The sequence below is a fragment of the Varanus komodoensis genome, unplaced genomic scaffold (assembly GCF_004798865.1).
Source record: "Varanus komodoensis strain SLA01 unplaced genomic scaffold, ASM479886v1 scaffold9, whole genome shotgun sequence".
Classification (NCBI taxonomy): Eukaryota; Metazoa; Chordata; class Lepidosauria; order Squamata; family Varanidae; genus Varanus; species Varanus komodoensis.
The window spans coordinates 5,931,055-5,950,228 of record NW_025336598.1 but is presented as its reverse complement, the minus strand read 5'-3'; the positions used below and the strand labels follow the sequence as shown (position 1 = coordinate 5,950,228).

The 19,174-nt window shown below is 43.8% G+C and overlaps 1 protein-coding gene across 8 annotated transcripts in view; it reads right to left on the bottom strand.

The window, feature by feature from the left end:
* The window catches only part of HTT (huntingtin), a 454,323-nt gene that overhangs the window by 277,918 nt on the left and 157,231 nt on the right, over positions 1 to 19,174 (bottom strand). For all 8 annotated transcript variants that reach the window (XR_006413521.1, XM_044417924.1, XM_044417925.1 and 5 more), the window contains 3 exons: positions 15,359 to 15,510; positions 6,794 to 6,996; positions 6,192 to 6,318 (listed from right to left, as the gene is read on the bottom strand). Coding sequence is in view for 7 of the 8 variants with exons in the window: in XM_044417924.1 (XP_044273859.1) it covers positions 6,192 to 6,318; positions 6,794 to 6,996; positions 15,359 to 15,510 (482 nt within the window). In the remaining variant the exon portion in view is untranslated. The remainder of the gene's footprint in view (positions 1 to 6,191; positions 6,319 to 6,793; positions 6,997 to 15,358; positions 15,511 to 19,174) is intronic.

Sequence of the window (19,174 nt, the reverse complement as noted above, 5' to 3'; positions counted from 1 at the left end):
AGGGCCCCTTTGACATGCCCGTCCCTCCTGATCTTGTTACAGTGGCAGAGAGTGCGGGCAGGGCATTGGGCTTGGGCACTGGCTGTTCCCCCATGCCACAGCTGACTCAGGTGGCCTGATGGGCCGAGCAGCAAAGGCCCAGGAATAGCAGTGCTTGTTGCAGCAATTGCCTGAGCAACAAGTGCAACTCATGGATCAGACTTTCAATGCACAGCTCCAAAATCAAAGTTCCTTCCTCTAGCAAGTGTTGGGGGGCCTGCAGGGTCCTTAAGTTGAGGCAGAAGTAGAAGAAGCTGCTGAAGTAAGAGGCAAAGGATTAGGCCCTATCTTCACCATCCTGAAACCTTTTAAAATATATTATAGCCTTTTTAAATATATTTGAAAGGGTGACTTTAGCTGCTCATTGACCTAAAGAACAGTGGATTCTCATCCTGATGCCTTGTCTCACTGGTCCCACTTAGGAAGCATTGAACAGACTTACTCCAGAAGCAATAGGCCAATATGATTTAATGAGTGACCGTCTTGGGGATCCTAAATGTCTCAGAAGAGACATACAGGTGACAGATGAGAGGAATGGCCTATGCAACCAGCATTTCCCCCAGGTCCTTGGGACAGGAAGTCTAAGCTAATGCATTAAGGTGGCTGAAGTTGGCAGTACACAATGCTGAGCTGGTCTTGCTGGAGCAGTTTGTGATAAACCTGTCAGCCCCAGCCCATAACTGGGTTAGGTGTCAAAGGCCAGATACCCTTGAAGATGCCACTGTGCTCATGGAAACTTTTGTGGCGGCTGAGAAACTGGACAAAGGGAGCAGACCAGGGTGATCCTGGTCAGAAGAACTTTGCAACTGTGATAGTTAAGGAGAAAATGTACCAATTTAGGAAAATAGGTTTCTCATGGTTTGGCAGAATGTAAAATGAAAATTTTACCCAAGAATAATTTTTTATTCAGGATCTTACCTGATTAAGAAATTAGGAAAAGACTTGAAATATAGGCAAAATGTGATTATTAAATTTTGTAATGGAGATAAGTGAGGATTAGTATGAGAAGGTGATATAAATCACAAAAATTGGAGTGTGTTTATAGTTTTTCTTTTTTCTTTGTATTTTTATCATTGTTATGGGTGCATTTTTGTATCTGTATTGATGTATTTTAGTACTGAATTTTAGATCATTATTTAAAATAAAAAAATGAATTTTCTTGGGCAGGACAAGACACAGGTTTCTGATTGCCAGGGTGCATGTGTGCAGCCGCATGGGATTATCAGATGGAGAGGGTCAGAAACCACTGGGGTGGGCAGAGTAGCAGTGGCAACAGGAAGTTAAAGGAGGGGGCAGTGCTGGAAGGAGGGGGGCAGAAGAGGAAGATGATGGAAACATGGAGAAGAGAGGAGGAAAGAGAAACAAAGGAAAGGGGGCTTCAGGGAAGGTAGCCAGGAGCAGGCCAGCGTTGCCTGTTTGAAAGACCTGTGGCCCTGGCAACCAGAAGGTGAGAGGCAATCCACTGCTTGGGAGACCAACTTCCTCATCATGCTGGTTATGATGCTTTCCTTTGCCTTAGCTCCTAGAGGTGACTTAGGCCAGGGCAGGGACTAGGTCCTTTGAGAAGTGTGGCTGTAGTGGACAACTGGGAGCAGCAATAAAGAAACGCAGTGAGCAAGCTTACTGTCTGCCTGGGTCTTGCATGGAAGTTAGGAAAGAGGGCACCTTTGACATGCTCCTCCCTTCTGATCCTGTCATAACAAGGCAAAACAGAACCAAAACAATATGAGGCCACTTATCAGTCCAAGGGACTCCACTCTCCCCATCTGGATTTGGGCCTGAACAACAAGCAGAAGTGTGAGTACAAGAAAGATGCGCTGTAATCAAGCACAATTGGTTACACTGCACAACATCACCACTGATCATGGGAGCATGTCAGTTGGCATCAGCCCTCACTTCCAATACAATGCTTTGTTAAGTCTGAACCAACATGACTTTAGTCATAAACTGGCAAGTTGATACTTAAATGTAAGGACCAGTAACAAATCCTGATCAGGATTTCAGGCATTCTATTTTCCCCTCTTGCAGGGAAATGGGGTTCTCAGGGTTCTATGCAGGGAGCCAGCATGCTATGCTCACCGGATTTGCCCATCCTTCATTGGGAAGAGGATTTTTGGGGTGAAGAGTCTCTTCTCTTAATTATTTTTTATACTTCTACAAACCTTGCAGTACCTCCTGGCCTGATGGTATTTTAGCTATAATGCTAAATGATCTATACTGGTATTTCCAAACTGGCACCCTTCAGATGCTTCCAAATACAGTTCCATCAGCTCCAGCCACCATGGCCATAGTTCAGGAATATTGAAAGCCACAGTCTAATACACCTGGAGAGTTGCAGAATACTTACTGAGAATGTCCATTCTTGGCTGGCATGACAGAGGCATGGAAAGAAAGGGTTAGCTCCTACCACTGCATAGGAGAGCATGGAACACATTAGAATAGTTACTGCTGAAGGAAACTCCTGTTCTCTAACTCTGTCTCCAATGTCTATATATTGCCAAAACCAATTAGTGGTGTAATTATTAAGAGAAAAGGAAATGGAGCAAGGAAAGCCCCCACTCAGAAAAGCTGGGCAAAACCTGAAGTACACAGAGAAAAACAAGTGAATGCACAAAATGTTGGTCTCTTCTGCAGGAAGGGATAGATGCCTCTGTCACATCAACCAAGAATAGAGTTTGATGGTAAGCATTTGGAATTCATTTCTCAGGTTGGTGTAAAAGTTATATAACACTCATAAAATGGGTGGGATAATGGCTGACATTAATTGGGAAAAACACATTTGAAGAACTCATCTTCCGAAAGCCATCACACCTAAGATGAATGTGCCTAACGTGTGGTGGGCTGGGATTACTTTATGTCTTGCATGAAAAATTCTTGCTCTGCCATTGTATCATTGGTGGAGATGACTGTAACTCACATGAAATTAATAATGAAGTGAAATGGCCTGACAGTCAACTTTTTGTACCTTGATGGCCACATGAGGACTTTGACATGAAATCTGGAGGCCGCACAATGAATTACATTTTTGTATTATAAAGTGTTTGCAATATATTTATTTACTATACACAATAAATTTATTTAATTAATCATTAAGCAAGGGAGAAAACCAATATGAGGTCTCAGTTGACTTAAGAATGCTTTATGGGCCTGTGATCTCACAGATATCATAGGCAGTTCCCAAGCACAATGACCGCTCGTCTGGGCTGGCCCGTCCCTTTCTTCCCTGTATCTCCCACCCAGAAACCTTCCCACTTGACTCCCCTGGTCCCTCCTTCCTTCTTGGAATAGGCATGGAGCATCCTGTACTTGAGTTGACCAATTCTCTGCAGCATGCCCTGCCTGCTCCTGCTGACAGGTGCAAAGGCATTCAGCTCCTGAGCACCTTTGCACTCATCAGTTGGAGCAATGTGGGGTATCCTGGGGCAAGCTCTCATAAGGAATCAGGAAGAGAGTGGGCCAGGTTGGTGGCCATGGGAGAGCTTACTCCAATCATGCCTATGCTGTCACTGGGATCCAGACCGGGGGGGGGGGGGGGGGGCTCTGAAGACAAAAATTGGAAGTCACTGTGGAGACACAAAAAGTCAAACAATGATCCAAAAAATAAGCAGGACACATATAGGAGGTGGAAAGAAAGACAGGTCACTAAGGAAATGAAAATTGAGCTAAGGTTTGCAATAGATGCTAAGAATAAGCAGTGAAGACTGCAATTTGCTAACATGTGACAGAGAAATGACAGAATGCCTCATCTATTTTACTTAGTAAGTCTTCTCCTCAGAGTAGAATTTATTTCCTATCAGGTGCATAACAAACAGGATGAGGGGTAGCACTGCATGTTGACATTGACATTGAAATGCAAGGAATAAGGTTCCAATGGATTGCATTTTAGGGTGTTAAAGGATCTGGTAGAAAGACTCATACAACTTGTATCTCATAACTTTGAGAAATCCAGAAAAGTATGAAAAGTTCCAAACCACTGGAGGAGGGCAAATATCATCCCTATATTAAAAATGGCTAAAAGAAAGATCTGGGGAATTGCAGACCCATCCGTCTGACATCTGAAGGAGTGCTTACATCCTTATATGCCCAGCCGCCCCCTGAGATCAGCGGGAGAGGCCCTTCTCCGGGAGCCCTCCATGGAAGAAGTTAGGAGGGTGGTTACTCGGAGGAGGGCTTTCTCAGCGGTGGCGCCTAAGTTATGGAATGCGCTCCCCAGAGAGGTCCGCCTGGCGCCGTCGTTATTTGTTTTATTTAAGCAGTATTTTAAATGTTAATATTATTGAATTTTATTTGGCCAGGGCGGCTTGTTTTATAGTGTATGTTTTATATTATATATTTGTATTTTATTGTATATATTTTAAAATGTTATTTTAATCTTTTTGTTGTAAGCCGCCCCGAGGCTTCGGCGAATGGGGCGGCATAAAAATGTTTTAATAAATTTAATAAATAAATAAATAAAATAAAATCTAGAACAGATTATGAAGCACTCAGCCTGGTGGCTTCCAGTTGGATGTCAGGTAGTATTTCCTGATGATTAGGACCCCTAGGATATGGAATGGGTTTTCAAGGGAGGTGGTTGAGGCCCCATTGGTGAGGGCGTTGAAGGAAAGAATGGACAACCACATGCTGGAGATTACATGAGCGAAGCCGGTTGGAGCCAGGGGTCAGACTAGATGCCCTTGGAGGCCCCTTCTGACTCACTTTGTTTCTATGTTTCTAATCCAGTGAGGTAGGTTAGGCTGAGCATGAGTAACTGGCCCAAAGTCACCCAGCAAATTTCATAGTGGAGTGGGGACTTGAACCTAGATCTCCCAGGCCCCCAATCCAACATTCTTAATCACTCCACCACACTGGCTCTTGAGTTGTCTTGCTGGTCAAGCTCTGCCATGTCAAAGACGTCACTGCATCTGGATAAGTTGTTCCGACTCAGAAAGAGCAATTTCTGCTATGCTTTCAATAAGCTCAGGCTGGAACTTGAAACTAGGCTCATGTGCACTTTTGGTTATGAATGCACTGCTTCTTCTTTATAGCCTGGTTGGCTGCTAAGGACAATCCTTAGCCCAGTAAAACCATCAGAACAAAAAATCAGGATCAGAAAGTAGGGAACAAGGAAGCAAAAAGTTGAGACTATCAGGAAAGATAAATAGTGAGGAAAAGTGAATTACAACAGGTATATTGTTGTCTAATAACTGAGAAGAGCTCCAAGAATGAGGACTATCCTAGGTAAACTCAAGAAAATAAACAGGAGCTTGAGCTAGAAGACAATATCTTCCTTCAAAGATCACTAATCTTATGAACCCTACCCCTTCTTCAGTTTTGAGATGCAATAACAACACATTGTTTGGATGCCTCCTCACACCAACCAGAAAAGGATTATGATACCAGTTATGTACATATACAGAATAAGTATTGTACAAATCTACAAACAATGTTGTTATTATGTGCCATCAATTCATCTCTGACTTACAGCAACTACATGAGTGAAAGCCCTCCAAAATGTCCTATCTCCAGCTGCCCCACTTCTAAGTTCAAGGCTCTGCAAATAATGGCTGTGTAATATATGCAATTGGAATACGTATGTATGTTAGATTTATTTATTAGATTTTTGTCCCACCTTTTTTTTACAACAAACTCAAAGTGCCTTACATCATTCTCCTCCTGCTCTCCATCTAATCCTTACAATAACAACCCTTTGAGGTAGGTTGGGCTGAGAGTTCATGAGAGACCAGTTGGCTTTATGGCTGAGCAAGGAGTAGTTCTTGCTGAGCAGTCCCAGTTCTGCACTTGTTTAATCACTATACCGCATTAAAAGTCTCAAAAAGAAATATTAAAATAGGAACTGTTCCTATGTAAAAATAAATATTTATGTATGTATATATTCCTATTAAGTCAAAATAGTCCATTTTTACGTAATGTTAAGAAAAAAGTGAAGAAAACAGCTTTGTTGTGTGTAGCAATTAGTTTATCGGACTAAAGCATATTCATACAATTAAAAGGGAGGGGGCAGAAAGCTCAACAGGAAAAAAGATTATAGTTACCAAATTGGGCTCTATTGATATACAACACTTAGAAGAAATTAAGTGGTTTAAACAATTCAGTTTTTTTTTTTTTTTTTAAGATTGGCTATCCTTTCCATAGTGACTTGTTCTTCCTACCTGGGCTGTTGTCACTTGTCTTTTTAGGGCTCATTGGTACAGTCGCCTGTTCAGCTACTTCTTTTTCTTTTCCTTTGCGACGAATTGGACTCAAAGAAGGTGGATTTGTTAGAGATGGTAATGTTGCCTTAAAAAAAGACCTGTCATCAGTAAAAAAAAATCAACCATATTCCCAAAGCAATAAACCATGGACATTGATGCAGTAATGCAGGAAAACAAAGATTAGAAACTAGTTTGTGATTTTGCTGGCATTACAGCCAGGGTATGACTAAACATGGAATAGCTCTTAAATGCTAGCACAGAAACTGGAAAAATATACTACTGTAAGTGAAGTGTTTAAAAATCTTCAACTCTAATTGATTAACTCACTTTCTAAGTGATTTTTAGGAGAGTTACCCTACAAAGAACTTATTTTTAAAAAGCCTTTTGTATCTAGTTAAACATCTTTAAAATTAGAAAGCTTCAGCAGCACACTACCTTCAGTTAGGGCCAGCTGAAACATCTTACGAGTATTGACTTAATATCATGACTTGCTCATAATTTCACTTGGCCTGAACAGAGTGCAGAGACATGTTAGCCGTATCATAAAAATATAGTTATACCTTTATTGCTGGACCAGGAACAACATCATCCAATACGTGAGCACAAATATTAACAACCTTCAGCAAATGGGAAAAAAATTGCTCTACTAAAGCAACAAGGGTTTTGTCTGCTAGAGCTGGCCAAGGTTCTTCTTGCTTAACAGCACCAACATTAGATTCATCTTCATTATTCCAAGGGCTCTTCAAAGATTTTGAAGCACTAGCTGAAATCATAACAAGAATATTTTTAAACATAGTTTTCATTAAACAAAATACTGAAGAAAAGCACAAAGCAAGTAAAATCTTAGTAACATGTGTAAAAAGTACAATCTTTGTAACTTGTCCTTTGTGCCCATGTGAGCACAAACGATGTGGCCAGGCAGGGTTTGGTTGGGATCAGCAGGGACTTTGAGGCCTTGGGGAAGAAGAGAGCTAAAGGCCCAAGTGGCCTTCTTGTCAATCTTACCGGTCTGAGGATTGGGGCCAGGAAGGGACAGGAGGGTATCCAAGGGGAATGACTGGCTTAGGGTGTGGTGCCAGAAGGAACACTTCGGGTTCCTCGACCACGGCACTCGGTTTCTTGCCAATGGACTTCTGGCAAGGGACGGGTTACACCTCACAAGGATGGGGAAAAGGTCCTTTGGAGACGCTCTAGTGAGCTTCACCCGAAGACTTTAAACGGAGCCGGGGGCGGGGGGGAGTTCAGGCCCCCCAGTAATGTGGCTGCACTGGACAAGTGTGGGGAGAGGATCAGGGCTCTGGGATCAGGGTTTTAGAGGTACTGCAGGGACTGATAGGACTCCTACAGAGAGGGGCCAGGTATCAGGGAGGATGGGAGGAAGGAGGAGGCTGGGAACTCCAAGGAAAGGAAGTGATGGAAAGGAGCTGAGGTGCATGTACACCAATGCTAGGAGCATGGGTAATAAGCAGAAAGAACTTGAAGTTCTCCTGGGAATAGGAGGGTATAACCTGCTTGGAATTATAGAAACTTGGTGGGATGAAAGGCAAGTCTGGAATGTGAACACAGAAGAGTATCACCTTTTTAGAAAGGACAGGAAGGGAAAGAAAGGTGGGGGCATGGCTTTATATGTCAGGGAAGGGATAGGATGCAGTGAGATAGAATGCAGCACAGATGGGGATTCAGTAGAGGCAGTCTGGGTGAAACTTAGGGGTTTTGACAAGGAAAAAGACCTGACAGCGGGGGTACATTATCGCCCTCCAGGTCAACTAGAGACCCTGGATGATGTCCTGACAGGCCAGATTCTAAGGATATCTCGGGGGAGAGACACAGTAATTATGGGAGATTTCAATCTCTCAGATATTACTTGGGAGACTCACTCAGCGGTGACAGCCAGGTCACGTTGCTTTCTAGAAGTTTTAAGGGAGGGGTTTTCACACAGAGGGTCCGAGAGGCGACGAGGGAGGGAAACATCCTTGACTTGGTCTTGACCAATAGGGAGGAGCTGATAGATGAACTTCAGATTAGGGAAGCTCTGGATGCAGGTGATCACTCTATCCTTTGCTCTGAGAACAGGGGACTGCGGACGTGCAGCAGGTCGAGCACTAGAAGCTGGGACTTCAAGAGGGCCAACTTTGGCCAACTGAAGGCCAGACTGGGGAAAGACTCCTGGGATAGGTTACTGGAAGGTAAGGGAGTTGAGGAGGGGTGGATAGCACTCAAAGGGAGGTTTTGGAGGCGCAACCCTTGACGATACCTCTAGTCAGTAAGGAGGGGAGGCGGAGGAGAGTGCCACCATGGATGCGTAAGGAGGTGGTTAGAGGGATTACATGAAAGAGGAACCTCCGTAGGAAATGGGTACTGGGGGAAATGGACAAAAGGGTATACCGGGAGGAGGAGGCCCGTTGCAGAAGGATTCTTCGCAAGGCTAAGGCTGATTACGAGCTGAGACTTGCCAAGAATATCAAGAGCAACAAAAAGGGCTTCTTTCAGCATGTAAATAGGAAGAGGAAGGGGGGACGAGTGGTGGGACCACTAAATACGGAGGAAGGAGATTCAGAGACTGATATGAGGGAACAGGCACAGATGCTAAATGACTATTTTGCCTCTGTGTTCTCCCCAAACCAGGACGGGGGATATCCGCATAGGAGATTAGATGAGGCTGGGGTCTTAGGGGCATAGATTAGAGTCACCCCCCTGAAGTTAAGGGGCTCCTCAGGGCATTGGACATCACAAAGGCGCCAGGCGCTGACGGGCTACACCCAAGAGTATTTAGAGAGTTGGCAGGGGTTCTCTCATGCCCGCTGGCCTCCATTTTTGAGACCTCGTGGAGAATGGGTGAAGTTCCAGAGGACTGGAGGGTGGCATCAGTGGTCCCAATTTTCAAAAAGGGTAGTAGAAGGGACATGGGGAATTATAGACCTGTTAGCCTTATGTCCATTGTAGGAAAAACAATGGAAAGGCTCATAATAGAGAGAGATCTAGTGATGCTAGATAGGGAAGGGGGACTTACAGACACACAACACGGCTTCCGCAAAAACAGGTTCTGCCAGACAAACCTTGTGGAATTCTACGACAAGGTTTCGAGATGGCTAGATGGAGGGGATGCAGTGGATGTGGTATACCTGGATTTCAGCAAGGCCTTTGACAAAGTGCCCCATGATATCCTGGTGGAGCAACTGAGAATTTTGGGATACAGCAAAGCACTGTCCGGTGGATTAGGGCATGGTTGACTGACCGAAAGCAGAAAGTAACCATTAGTGGGGAATCATTGGGATGGCGGCCAGTGACAAGCGGGGTCCCCCAGGGCTCTGACCTGGGACCGATCCTGTTTAATCTTTTCATTAATGGCATGGAAGAATGGGTGAACAGTCTGATCAAATTCGAAGACGACATTAAAACTGGAGCAGTGGCCACAACTGAGGAGCAGGTACTCCAGATCCAAAAGGATCTGGACAGACTATGGAAGTTGGCAGGAGACAACAGGATGGTGTTCAATGTGGATAAGTGCAAGGTCTTGCACTTGGGGCATAGGAATGGCTGTCATAAGTAAAGGTTAGGTGACAAGTGGCTGGAGAGCAGCACTTGTGAAAGGGACCTCGGGGTACTGGTTGACTGCAGGCTAAACATGAGTCAGCAGTGTGATGCAGTGGTCAAGAGGGCAAACGCCACCCTTGCTTGCATAGCCAGAAGTGTGGCTTCTAGATCAAGAGAGGTATTACTACCACTCTACACGAATCTGGTGCGCCCGCAACTGGAGTAGTGTGTTCAGTTTTGGGCCCCTCATTGCAGAAAGGATATAGCCAGGTTAGAGTCAGTGCAGTGTAGGGCCAGAAGGCTGGTGGCCGGTTTGCAGGGGATGGGGTATGAGACAAGACTGAGGGAACTGGGTCTCTTCAGCTTGGAGGAGCCTCAGAGGGGATATGTTGGTGACATACAGGTATGTGAGGGAATGTCACATGGAGATGGGTAGAGACCTGTTCTCCCCTGCAGAGGAAGGCAGGACGTGCTCCAACGGAGCAAAGCTCAGGGAGCCAAGGTTCCATTTGGATGCCAGGAAGCATTTCCTGACGGTCAGGACCTCGAGGGTGTGGAATGGGCTGCCACGAGAGGTCGTTGAGGCCCCATCGGTGAGGGTGTTCAAGGAAAGGCTGGACGTCCACATGGTGGGGCATGTCGTGAGTGGAGCCGGCTGGTGCCGCAGGTCAGACTAGATGGCCCAGGAGGCCCCTTCTGACTCGCTCTGTTTCTATGTTTCTATGTATCTGTAAACTCAGAATGTGTGTATTTGTGTGTGTGTGTGTGTGTGTGTGTGTGTTAAAACAGAACTTCTTTTTGTAAACTGCAATAACATAAGAGACCTGATTGTTTAAAGTAGGATTAAACCTGCAGGTACAGAAAAGCTACATAAACAGAAAATACAAAGTTCAGCAGAACATTATTTCAATGGACTGCTCTTAATACTGACTATATCAATTAGTCTGCAACTTACAGATGACTATAACTAACACTTTATAATCTCATGGAACATTGAACATAAATCTACTGTCAGGTTTTAATAGTGAGAGTTGTACCACAGTCTGTCTGTGGACCAAGTGGGACCAACCAATTCCAGCTGCATATGTATTGGAAGTATCTGCAAATCACTCTTTCATACAGGGCATATGAAGCATGGCTCTAAAAAGCTAGAGTGAAAGACACTAGTGCTGCCTTTCTCCTACATCTGGACTGATCCAGTTTGTGACAGAAAGCAGGTTGGCACAGGCAGAGATGCACCCACTTTGCTGGCACAGCATGGAGACCAAGAGAGGTGGGGCCACAGGTACAGGGTCCTGGTGTCAGAGTAGAGCACCCTGCCCCTGTCCCAGGACAGGAGGTTGTGCTACAGGGGGAGACAGAGGAATGTCTGCCTGGAGAGGTGGAAGAGGTGAAGGAGTCATGGCTGTCTTAACCACCATGGAGTAACCAAGGTGCAGGTAGCCCTGGCCCTCTGAATTTTGGCCACTACCCTGGTGATGACCAGAAAGGGTGGGGAGGCATAGTACGGAGCTCCTAGCCATTTGATGAGGAAGGGATGCAGTCCCTTGCCCTGCTCTGGAACAGGTCTGCTTGCACTTGGAGTTCTGGGGAGTGGCAAATAGGACCACCTGGAGAGGGCCCCATTCCTCAGAGTAGTCGAGAAAAAAGGAAGTCTCTAGTTCCCATTCGGAGAGCAAGTTGGTGTGGAGATCTTCATCCACTGCAAAGACGTCTATGAACCAGAGCTGGAGAGGTCTCATCTGGAGTCATGCAAGCTGCAGCAATGACATCATGGATGCCATGAAATCATGGTGTGAGTGGTGGAGTGTGCCACAATCCTGACAGACATGGCCAATGTGGTGAGAGTCTCTGCCTGTGGTTGTGGGAGGAATGCTCTAGCATAGGGGTGGCCAGGTGAGCCCCTATGAGGAGGGTGGACTGTGTAGGGTAGAGAACAGATTTGTCATCATCTTTGAGGAGACCAAAGTCCCACAGGAGGCAGCATGTGGTATGCAGTGCTTGTAGGAGGTCTACCAGGAGCCAGTCGTCCAGTTAGGGGACAACCTGGACACCCTGAAGCCTGAGATGGGCGTAGACCACTGCCATGCATTTAATAAAGACATGGGAGGCAGTGGCCAGGCCAAAGGAGAAGACAGAGAATTGGAAGCAGAGGAAGTGCTGTAGGCTGGATGGATTGTTATATGAAAATATGCATCTTTCAGGCTGATAGAGGCAAACCAGTCTCCCTGGCTGAGCAAGGGGAGGATGCTGAGGAGCATCCAGAATCTCATGGTAGTAATGAACTTATCAACACCTCGAAGGTCCAGTATCAGCCTAAGGCTTCTGTTGAATTTAGGCACTGTGAAGTACCTTGAGCAGAAGCCTCTGTCCTGGTCTTGGATCAAGTGAGTGATTGCAGCAAGGCGGTGAAGGACTGTGGGAGTGGTGGTGAGCACTCCACCTGTGGACCCTGGCAGAAGAGTGATTACTGGAGTCTTCACTAGGCTCGCAACATCAGTGGGAAGTGAGGTTCCAGTGTCATGGGCCAGGGGTGGCATTGCAAGTGGTCCCACATTGGGGGAAGGCAAGGAGACAGCGTGAGGCCAAGGCCTTGACCTCCAAGCGTGGCAGGCACAGTCATGGGCCCTGTGTCTGCAGCTTGTTTCCATGGCATTCCATGTGATGTCGCCACATTCCCGATGTTGGCCGCAATCTTGCACATGTCCCGTGTTGCGTGTCCAGGTCCGTGGGAGAATGACACTGGCAGCTGCAGTTTTCCAAGAGATCTGGGCTCCCAGAATTGGTGAGTGCTTGTTCTTCGAGGCTCTCAGTCTGGCAGTGGAGGCAGTGGCACAAGTCAGGAGTCCTACGGTGGACCAGCCCTGCAGCATGAGGCTCCAAAGAGTTGGAGTTGGTGTAAGAGACATGGTGGTTACTTGCTGTAGAAGGCGCAGGCGGCAGGCCACATGCTGGCGATGGGCTGTGCATCTGGCTCCTGGCCACGGAGGGGGAATGCGACTCTAGGGAATCTGGATCTGGGGCCGTGGGGGTGCCATCCAGGGTGACCCTGGGGTCTGGAGTGCACAGGTGGTCCTTTGGAGATGCTGGTGCTGGAGGACTGGGAGACCTGGTGGCGTGGGGCTTCTTATTCCTGTGGGCAGCTGTGCTTCCAGAGGGCCCCACTGCTGGCATGGCAGGCCTCTTCCTCATGGTCCTTTTGGTTGGGCGCACTGGCTGATCAGTGGAAGGAGGATTCTCAGCCTCAGAGCAGGGGTCGCCTACACTCAGGGCTCTCTGCCAGACAGGCAGTTGGCCCTCTGCCTTTGCATTTGCTTCTTAAATGCTTGGCAGTGGTGGAAAGTCTCGATGATGCGCGCTTCAAGGCAGATGAGGCACTTCGAATGGCTATCCACAGCAGGCAACCAAGTGGCACATGAAGTACTGTGGTGGAAAGCCAAGTTGGTCATGTGTAACTAAGTAGAGTGCATGTGGAGAGGGAAAAGAAGTGATCCTTGTTCCTCTGGAGAGGGGAGGAAAGGTGAAGAGAGAGAGAGAGGAAGTGGGGGTGGCCTTGCCTCAGTTAGATAATAGTAAAGGAGGGAAGAGTATAAAAGATTTTGGGAAGGAAAATATGGATATAAATATATCTATGTATATGTATTTGTTGATATATTTTTAGTAAAGAGAACTAGCAGGTAAGAGATAAGCAGCAGAAGGTCCAAATCAGCAAAAGAACTGCAAGAGCGGTCGAAAGGAAACTGAGGGAATGGGTGGGAGCTCCCACTTTTATCCAAATCCTTGGGAGGGGGTGGGGAGGGGTTTCCGCCCACTCCATGATGCCGAGCTGTGGAAGATTCTCCATTCTAGGCCTTGTGCTGCGTGGCAAAGGCAATGTTTGTGTGATACACAGAGACCACAAAGAACTGGGCATGTTTAGCCTTCAGAAGTGAAGACTGAGGGGACTTCAAGTACTTGAAAGGCTGTCACAGAGGAAGAGGCCAGGATGATTTCTTGATCATCCCAGAGTGCAGGACATGGAATAACAGGTTCAAGTTATAGGAAACCAGATTCTGGCTGAACATCAGGAAGAACTTCCTGTTAGAGCAGTACAACAATGGAACCAATTACCAAAGGAGGCTGTGGTCTCTCTTGCACAAGAGGCATTCAAAATGCACCTGGACAGCCATCTGAGAGGGATGGTTTAAGTTAGCACTGAGCGGGGGGGGGGGGGGGTTGATCTGATGCCCCTCTGGCCCCTTCCAGCTCTACTATTCTATAATTCTTACCACTGGTTTGCCTTCTTTTTTGGTTCAGGAACTGGGTATTAGCTACAAGATGTTTGCAATAAGTCTTGAGGAAGGCTCTGCAGAAACGCAGGGACTTTATGTGTGATACGCAGAGACTTTATGTGTGATACACAGAGATCACAAAGAAAAATCAAACAAAACTGAAGCAGGAACCTGTTTTTGAAATCAGAATTAAACACGCATTTTATGAAAAAATACACACTTGGTTACTCCAAATTATTTTTATTTCAGTAAGAGGCATTTTCCTGCTAATATTTAACAATTAGGTGGCAGAAAATCTTACTGCTCAGTTGCAAAGCACTGAGATTTGCCATTAGATCCATATCTGCCTTCTGCCCACCTCTGGTAAAGATCAAAGGACAGAAGTGAGTATGCTTTGCTGATGGCAACTGAAAAAAACACCATATTTTAAAATCTGAGTTTAATCAAATAATTGATAATGAAGACGACAACATAAGTTACTAAAGTAGCCTTTAAATCAGGTAAAATGATAAAACACAGAGATAAAGGAATACTATACAAGAGATTATAGAAGGCCTGAGAGATGAACAATTAATATCTATATTTTCAGCTGTGGATCTCAATTGAATTTATACTTAAAAACATAACAGAGAATAAAGTAAAAAAGAAGCAAAACCTTAAAAACTTAACAGATTAAACCAAAAAGCCTTGAACACATAAAGGTATGACAAAAAGAAAGTTAAGACTACATTACTTGAACCCCTCAGGAAAGACTGTTGCAAAGCCAGAAAGTCACAACTGAAAAGACCCTGTCTCATGCTATCAACTGTGTTTTAAATGCTTGAAAGAAAGGTAGGGCTTCTGAGATTAATCTAAGTAACCAAGTCACTTCTTACAGTTTTGTAGATAACCAAGTTCATTTATATAATTACAGGGTGAAGCTACCACTTTCAATTGTGCTTGAAAATGGACAGGTAAGATGAGGAACTGTTGCATAACTGGCATGATACATTCCGGACATCAAGTTCCAGTTTATAGTCATACTAATATGTTTTATTATGATGATTTCACTGATTTATGAACTGCCCTTCTACTAAAAATTGCATTCATAATGTCTTACAAAACAACTTAGTAAAATAGTGCAATGAAACACATTGAAATTCAATAAAAGCATAATAAATACAGAAAACTATAGAATATTCTATATTAACTATAGTTCCCAAATACTCTTCAATAGTTTTCAAGGAAACCTATCTTGGAAGCATGAGAGGCTAAATTATAGTGCTAGTGATAAAACTGCTGATAAAACATTAAATGATCAATATTGAACTTTTCTCTTACCTGCAAGTAAGTTTCCCACCAGTATCAAAGCATCCTGATGGGCAGACAGATCCAGCAGGAACCAAGCTGATGAAAGAAGGGAAAGAACCAAACCAGCCATTCCAATAGTGCTATTCTTTTGAGACTCTTCTGTGGAGCTGAGTAGGGAGACACTGAAAGTTGAATTATGAAATTAATTTCCAGAAGAAAAAAATCATATACAACAGATGCAACACCATACATAGTTCATACTAAATTAAAAAATGAAATATTCAGGGGGCTTGTTCATCAATACTTATTTGGGGTAAAATCATAATTACCTCAAATGGCAATTACCCTTTCTCACTCTAATTGCCTCTAAAAAGCAGTGTATACTGAGGCACTCTTACCATGTCCCTGCTGTGTGCTACTCTGATAATAGCATGTTCAGGTTCCATAAAGCTCCACTGCACTTGGACAGAGATGAACATGTGAATTAGCTTTAAAATAGAAGAGCTCTTCAGGCTGATCACAGCCTGAGAGCCATTAAATAATTATGCCACATACTCAGATAGGAAAAGTCCATCAAAAAGATTCAATCACATCTGATCAAAATGCTGATGATCTCATTCCTCACTATCAGTATAACGTGTCTAATATCTTGATGTTTCTCTCTGAACATATCCTAAAATTCCCAAATGCCATACAGATCAGATTAAACCTGCTGTCCTGTCATGGTAGAACAACTTCTTACCAGAAATTCAGGTTCTTGAGGGAATCAGGAGGGCATGTTATATCCCCTCCCATATAGTCAGGAGGCAAGGTCAGATGATGATTAACTCATTCATGGGAGAGCTCCTAATCTCCCAGTCCAGATTGGACAAAGTCATGCTAAATTCCAAATATGAGGTAAAGTAACAAGAAATTGTTACACTGGGGGGCATAAAACAGAGAGAGGAAAAAACAAGAAATCTCACAAATAAAAATTACCCAGGGCAGCCTTCTAAAGGTTGGTGCCATCTAGATGTTTTGGACTTCAACTCCCATCATCCCTACCCAGCATGGCAAATTTTTAAGGATTCTGCCAAGTTATATTTCAAAATATCTGGAAGGCACCAGGTTGAAGAAGGCTGAAATGGAAATAAATTCCAGAAGTCTATTTTCCCATGCCACCATAACTGAGAAGAACAAAATAATTCCATCACCATCAGACAGAACTGGGTAGAATGCACACTTGGCTGCCTAAAACCAAGAATGGTATTGTTTACAAATTCCTTTTCCCCAATGGAAATAGGAAAGTATTCTTTAACTTTCAGGATATGAAATATCAGTATCTATCAAATGTTCATCTTTCTGTCAGTCTAGGGCATTCACAAAACTCTCCTTTAGTTTTGTTTCAAAAACATTAATTTTCTTCATGTCAGCTTTCTTCATTGTCCAGCTTTCACACCCACACATAGCGATCAGGAATAAAATAGTGTAGATACCCTTGGCTTTGGTCTCCAAGTAAAACTTCCTTACAATTGATATTCTTTTCTAGTTCCTTTACTGCTGCCCTCCCAAGTCTCGGTCTCCATTGAATTTCTTGGCAGAAATAACAGAACCCCTAAATTATTATTCATTACCCTCTGCAGTTGAGTTTTATTCAGTGCTCTGTATACCAGATGTAGGCCCTAAGGCACACTGAAAGAGTTGACTTGGATACCTACTTTGACAATCAAAACTTTCTCACAAAAATACACAACTACCTTCAAGCTTCCTGTACCCTGCCATTCTGAGAACTTTTCTCATATTCAGTCTCTGCTGGCTATTCTCCAAGTGTGTCAGGATAAGGCAAAAGGAGAAATGAAACTTTCTTGGGATTGATGCAATCAGTCATCAGGCAAAATATAAAGATTAGGACTAAGTACTGCCCTGATTTTATAAACACATTCATGAAAACCTGTGGTTTATAAGGACCCTGAAATACAAACATGGACACCATGAAAACAACTTTAAGGAGCAGAACCATAAAATGCATCCCAGCCAGGTGCTCAAAGGAACAGTAAAAGAGCATAATGATGACCCTGTTCAAATACAAGGTAGGAAAGAATGTACCACGGATGCGTATATTAATGCCACTATCTTTAAAAGTGAAGTATTACAGCAGGAAAAGAGGAACAATTCCTTCAACAATCCAAGATATTCTTGGGAGCTCTACCTGGCATTTCAAATTATTCATACTAAGCTCATTGGAAAGATCCTTATGTGAGGACTCCAAGATATCAGGAATATACTTCTGGCCCAAAGTTTGTCCCTGTTTAGCACAGTAACATGATAATATCATTGAATATATTCAATTAACAGGGTTGTCCTGGTGGTATCCAAACCAACCATCATACATTCTATAAGATCAGGACATGGGTGTACACCTAGCACCTACTAGAACAGATTGTTGCCCCCCTCCAGAAATGACAAGTTTATCATGTTTATCAGTGCTGGACACAAGATATGCCTCTTTCTTTTCAGAATCCAGCTTGAATGTCAGGGACATTTCACTTTATATATGGTAAAACTCTGTATCTTGAACATCATTTTGTTTGCATGGGAAATGGGTACAATGGTCCTACAGTTGCTACACTTATTTGCATCTCCTTGAACATTTCTAATCTTTGGGCCTTTATCTTGTTTTCTATGTTTGTTGACATAGTCTTCTTAGGATATGGACTGATTCAGTCTATGTAGCTTGGAACAGTTCTAGTCACACCCTGTCTACTCTGTTTTATTCCTTCCAAGTGTTTTCAGAGAAGTTTTCACTTTGCTTTTTAAAATTGCAGATCCTTTGATTCCTCCTCAAAGTAATCTATCTTCCTTTTATCTCTTCTGTATAGTTACTTTTATTTATTTATTAAAACATTTCTATGCTGCCCCTTGCCAAGGCCTCGGGGCGGCTTACAACATCGAATACTTCCATACCTTGCCTCCCCCTTCTCTTTATTTTACCTTGGTCAGAAAGTATTTTCCTCTGTTGGACTTTCAGCATCCCTAATTCTAGTTCTGGATTCCCCTTTGAGTTCCTGGATCTTCTGGAAGAGGTTTCTTGTTTCTCTTCTTGTGTTATCCTCTTCTATTTCTATGGTCATTCTAGCAGGTTTTTTTAATCTCTGCATGATAGTCACTGAAAAGTTGCATTGAGGATTCTGATTCTATTTCTGTCACCTTTTGCTTTTGTTTCTCACCTGCTCTTAGCAATTGTGTTTCTTCTGTCATCTAGGCTTTTTCTTTCTTTTTGTTATAGGAACTTTTTGCATCCTTCCCTAGAATTGTCTCTGGTTTTAGTCTACAGTTGCCTAGTGCATGGTAATGCAAATTTGTTCTTTCTGTAGCCTTCAAATTCCTTAGGAATGTTATTTAAGTGGTATTTTAGCACTATGCTCTAGTTTGTAATCTTTTTAGCTTTAGTCTGATTTTTGATATTAAGAGTCTGCGATCATTCCCACTACCTTCTCCTGATCTTGTTCCGACAGCTTCTCCATCATTTATGCTATGTTATTTCAGCACTGGCCATCTGGTGATGTCCATGTGTATATTAGTATGATTGGTTTCCTGAAGTTACCTATTTGCTGTTATATGATCTGCAACTGTGCATGTAAGACAAAGAGTGGAAATGGCATATCTGCAATATGCCAGAAAGATAGCTAACTTTCAGGGAAATGTGACTATCAGGACTTGTATGTCTCTGATTCATGGGATCAAAAACACATTGATCTACTAGAGTTGAAGTGAGAGCCTATAAGGGCAAAGGATCGAGACAAATGCACTGAAAAAGGAGAAAATTAGAAAACACAAAAAAGAATAGGAAGGTTCCTTAGAAGCTAA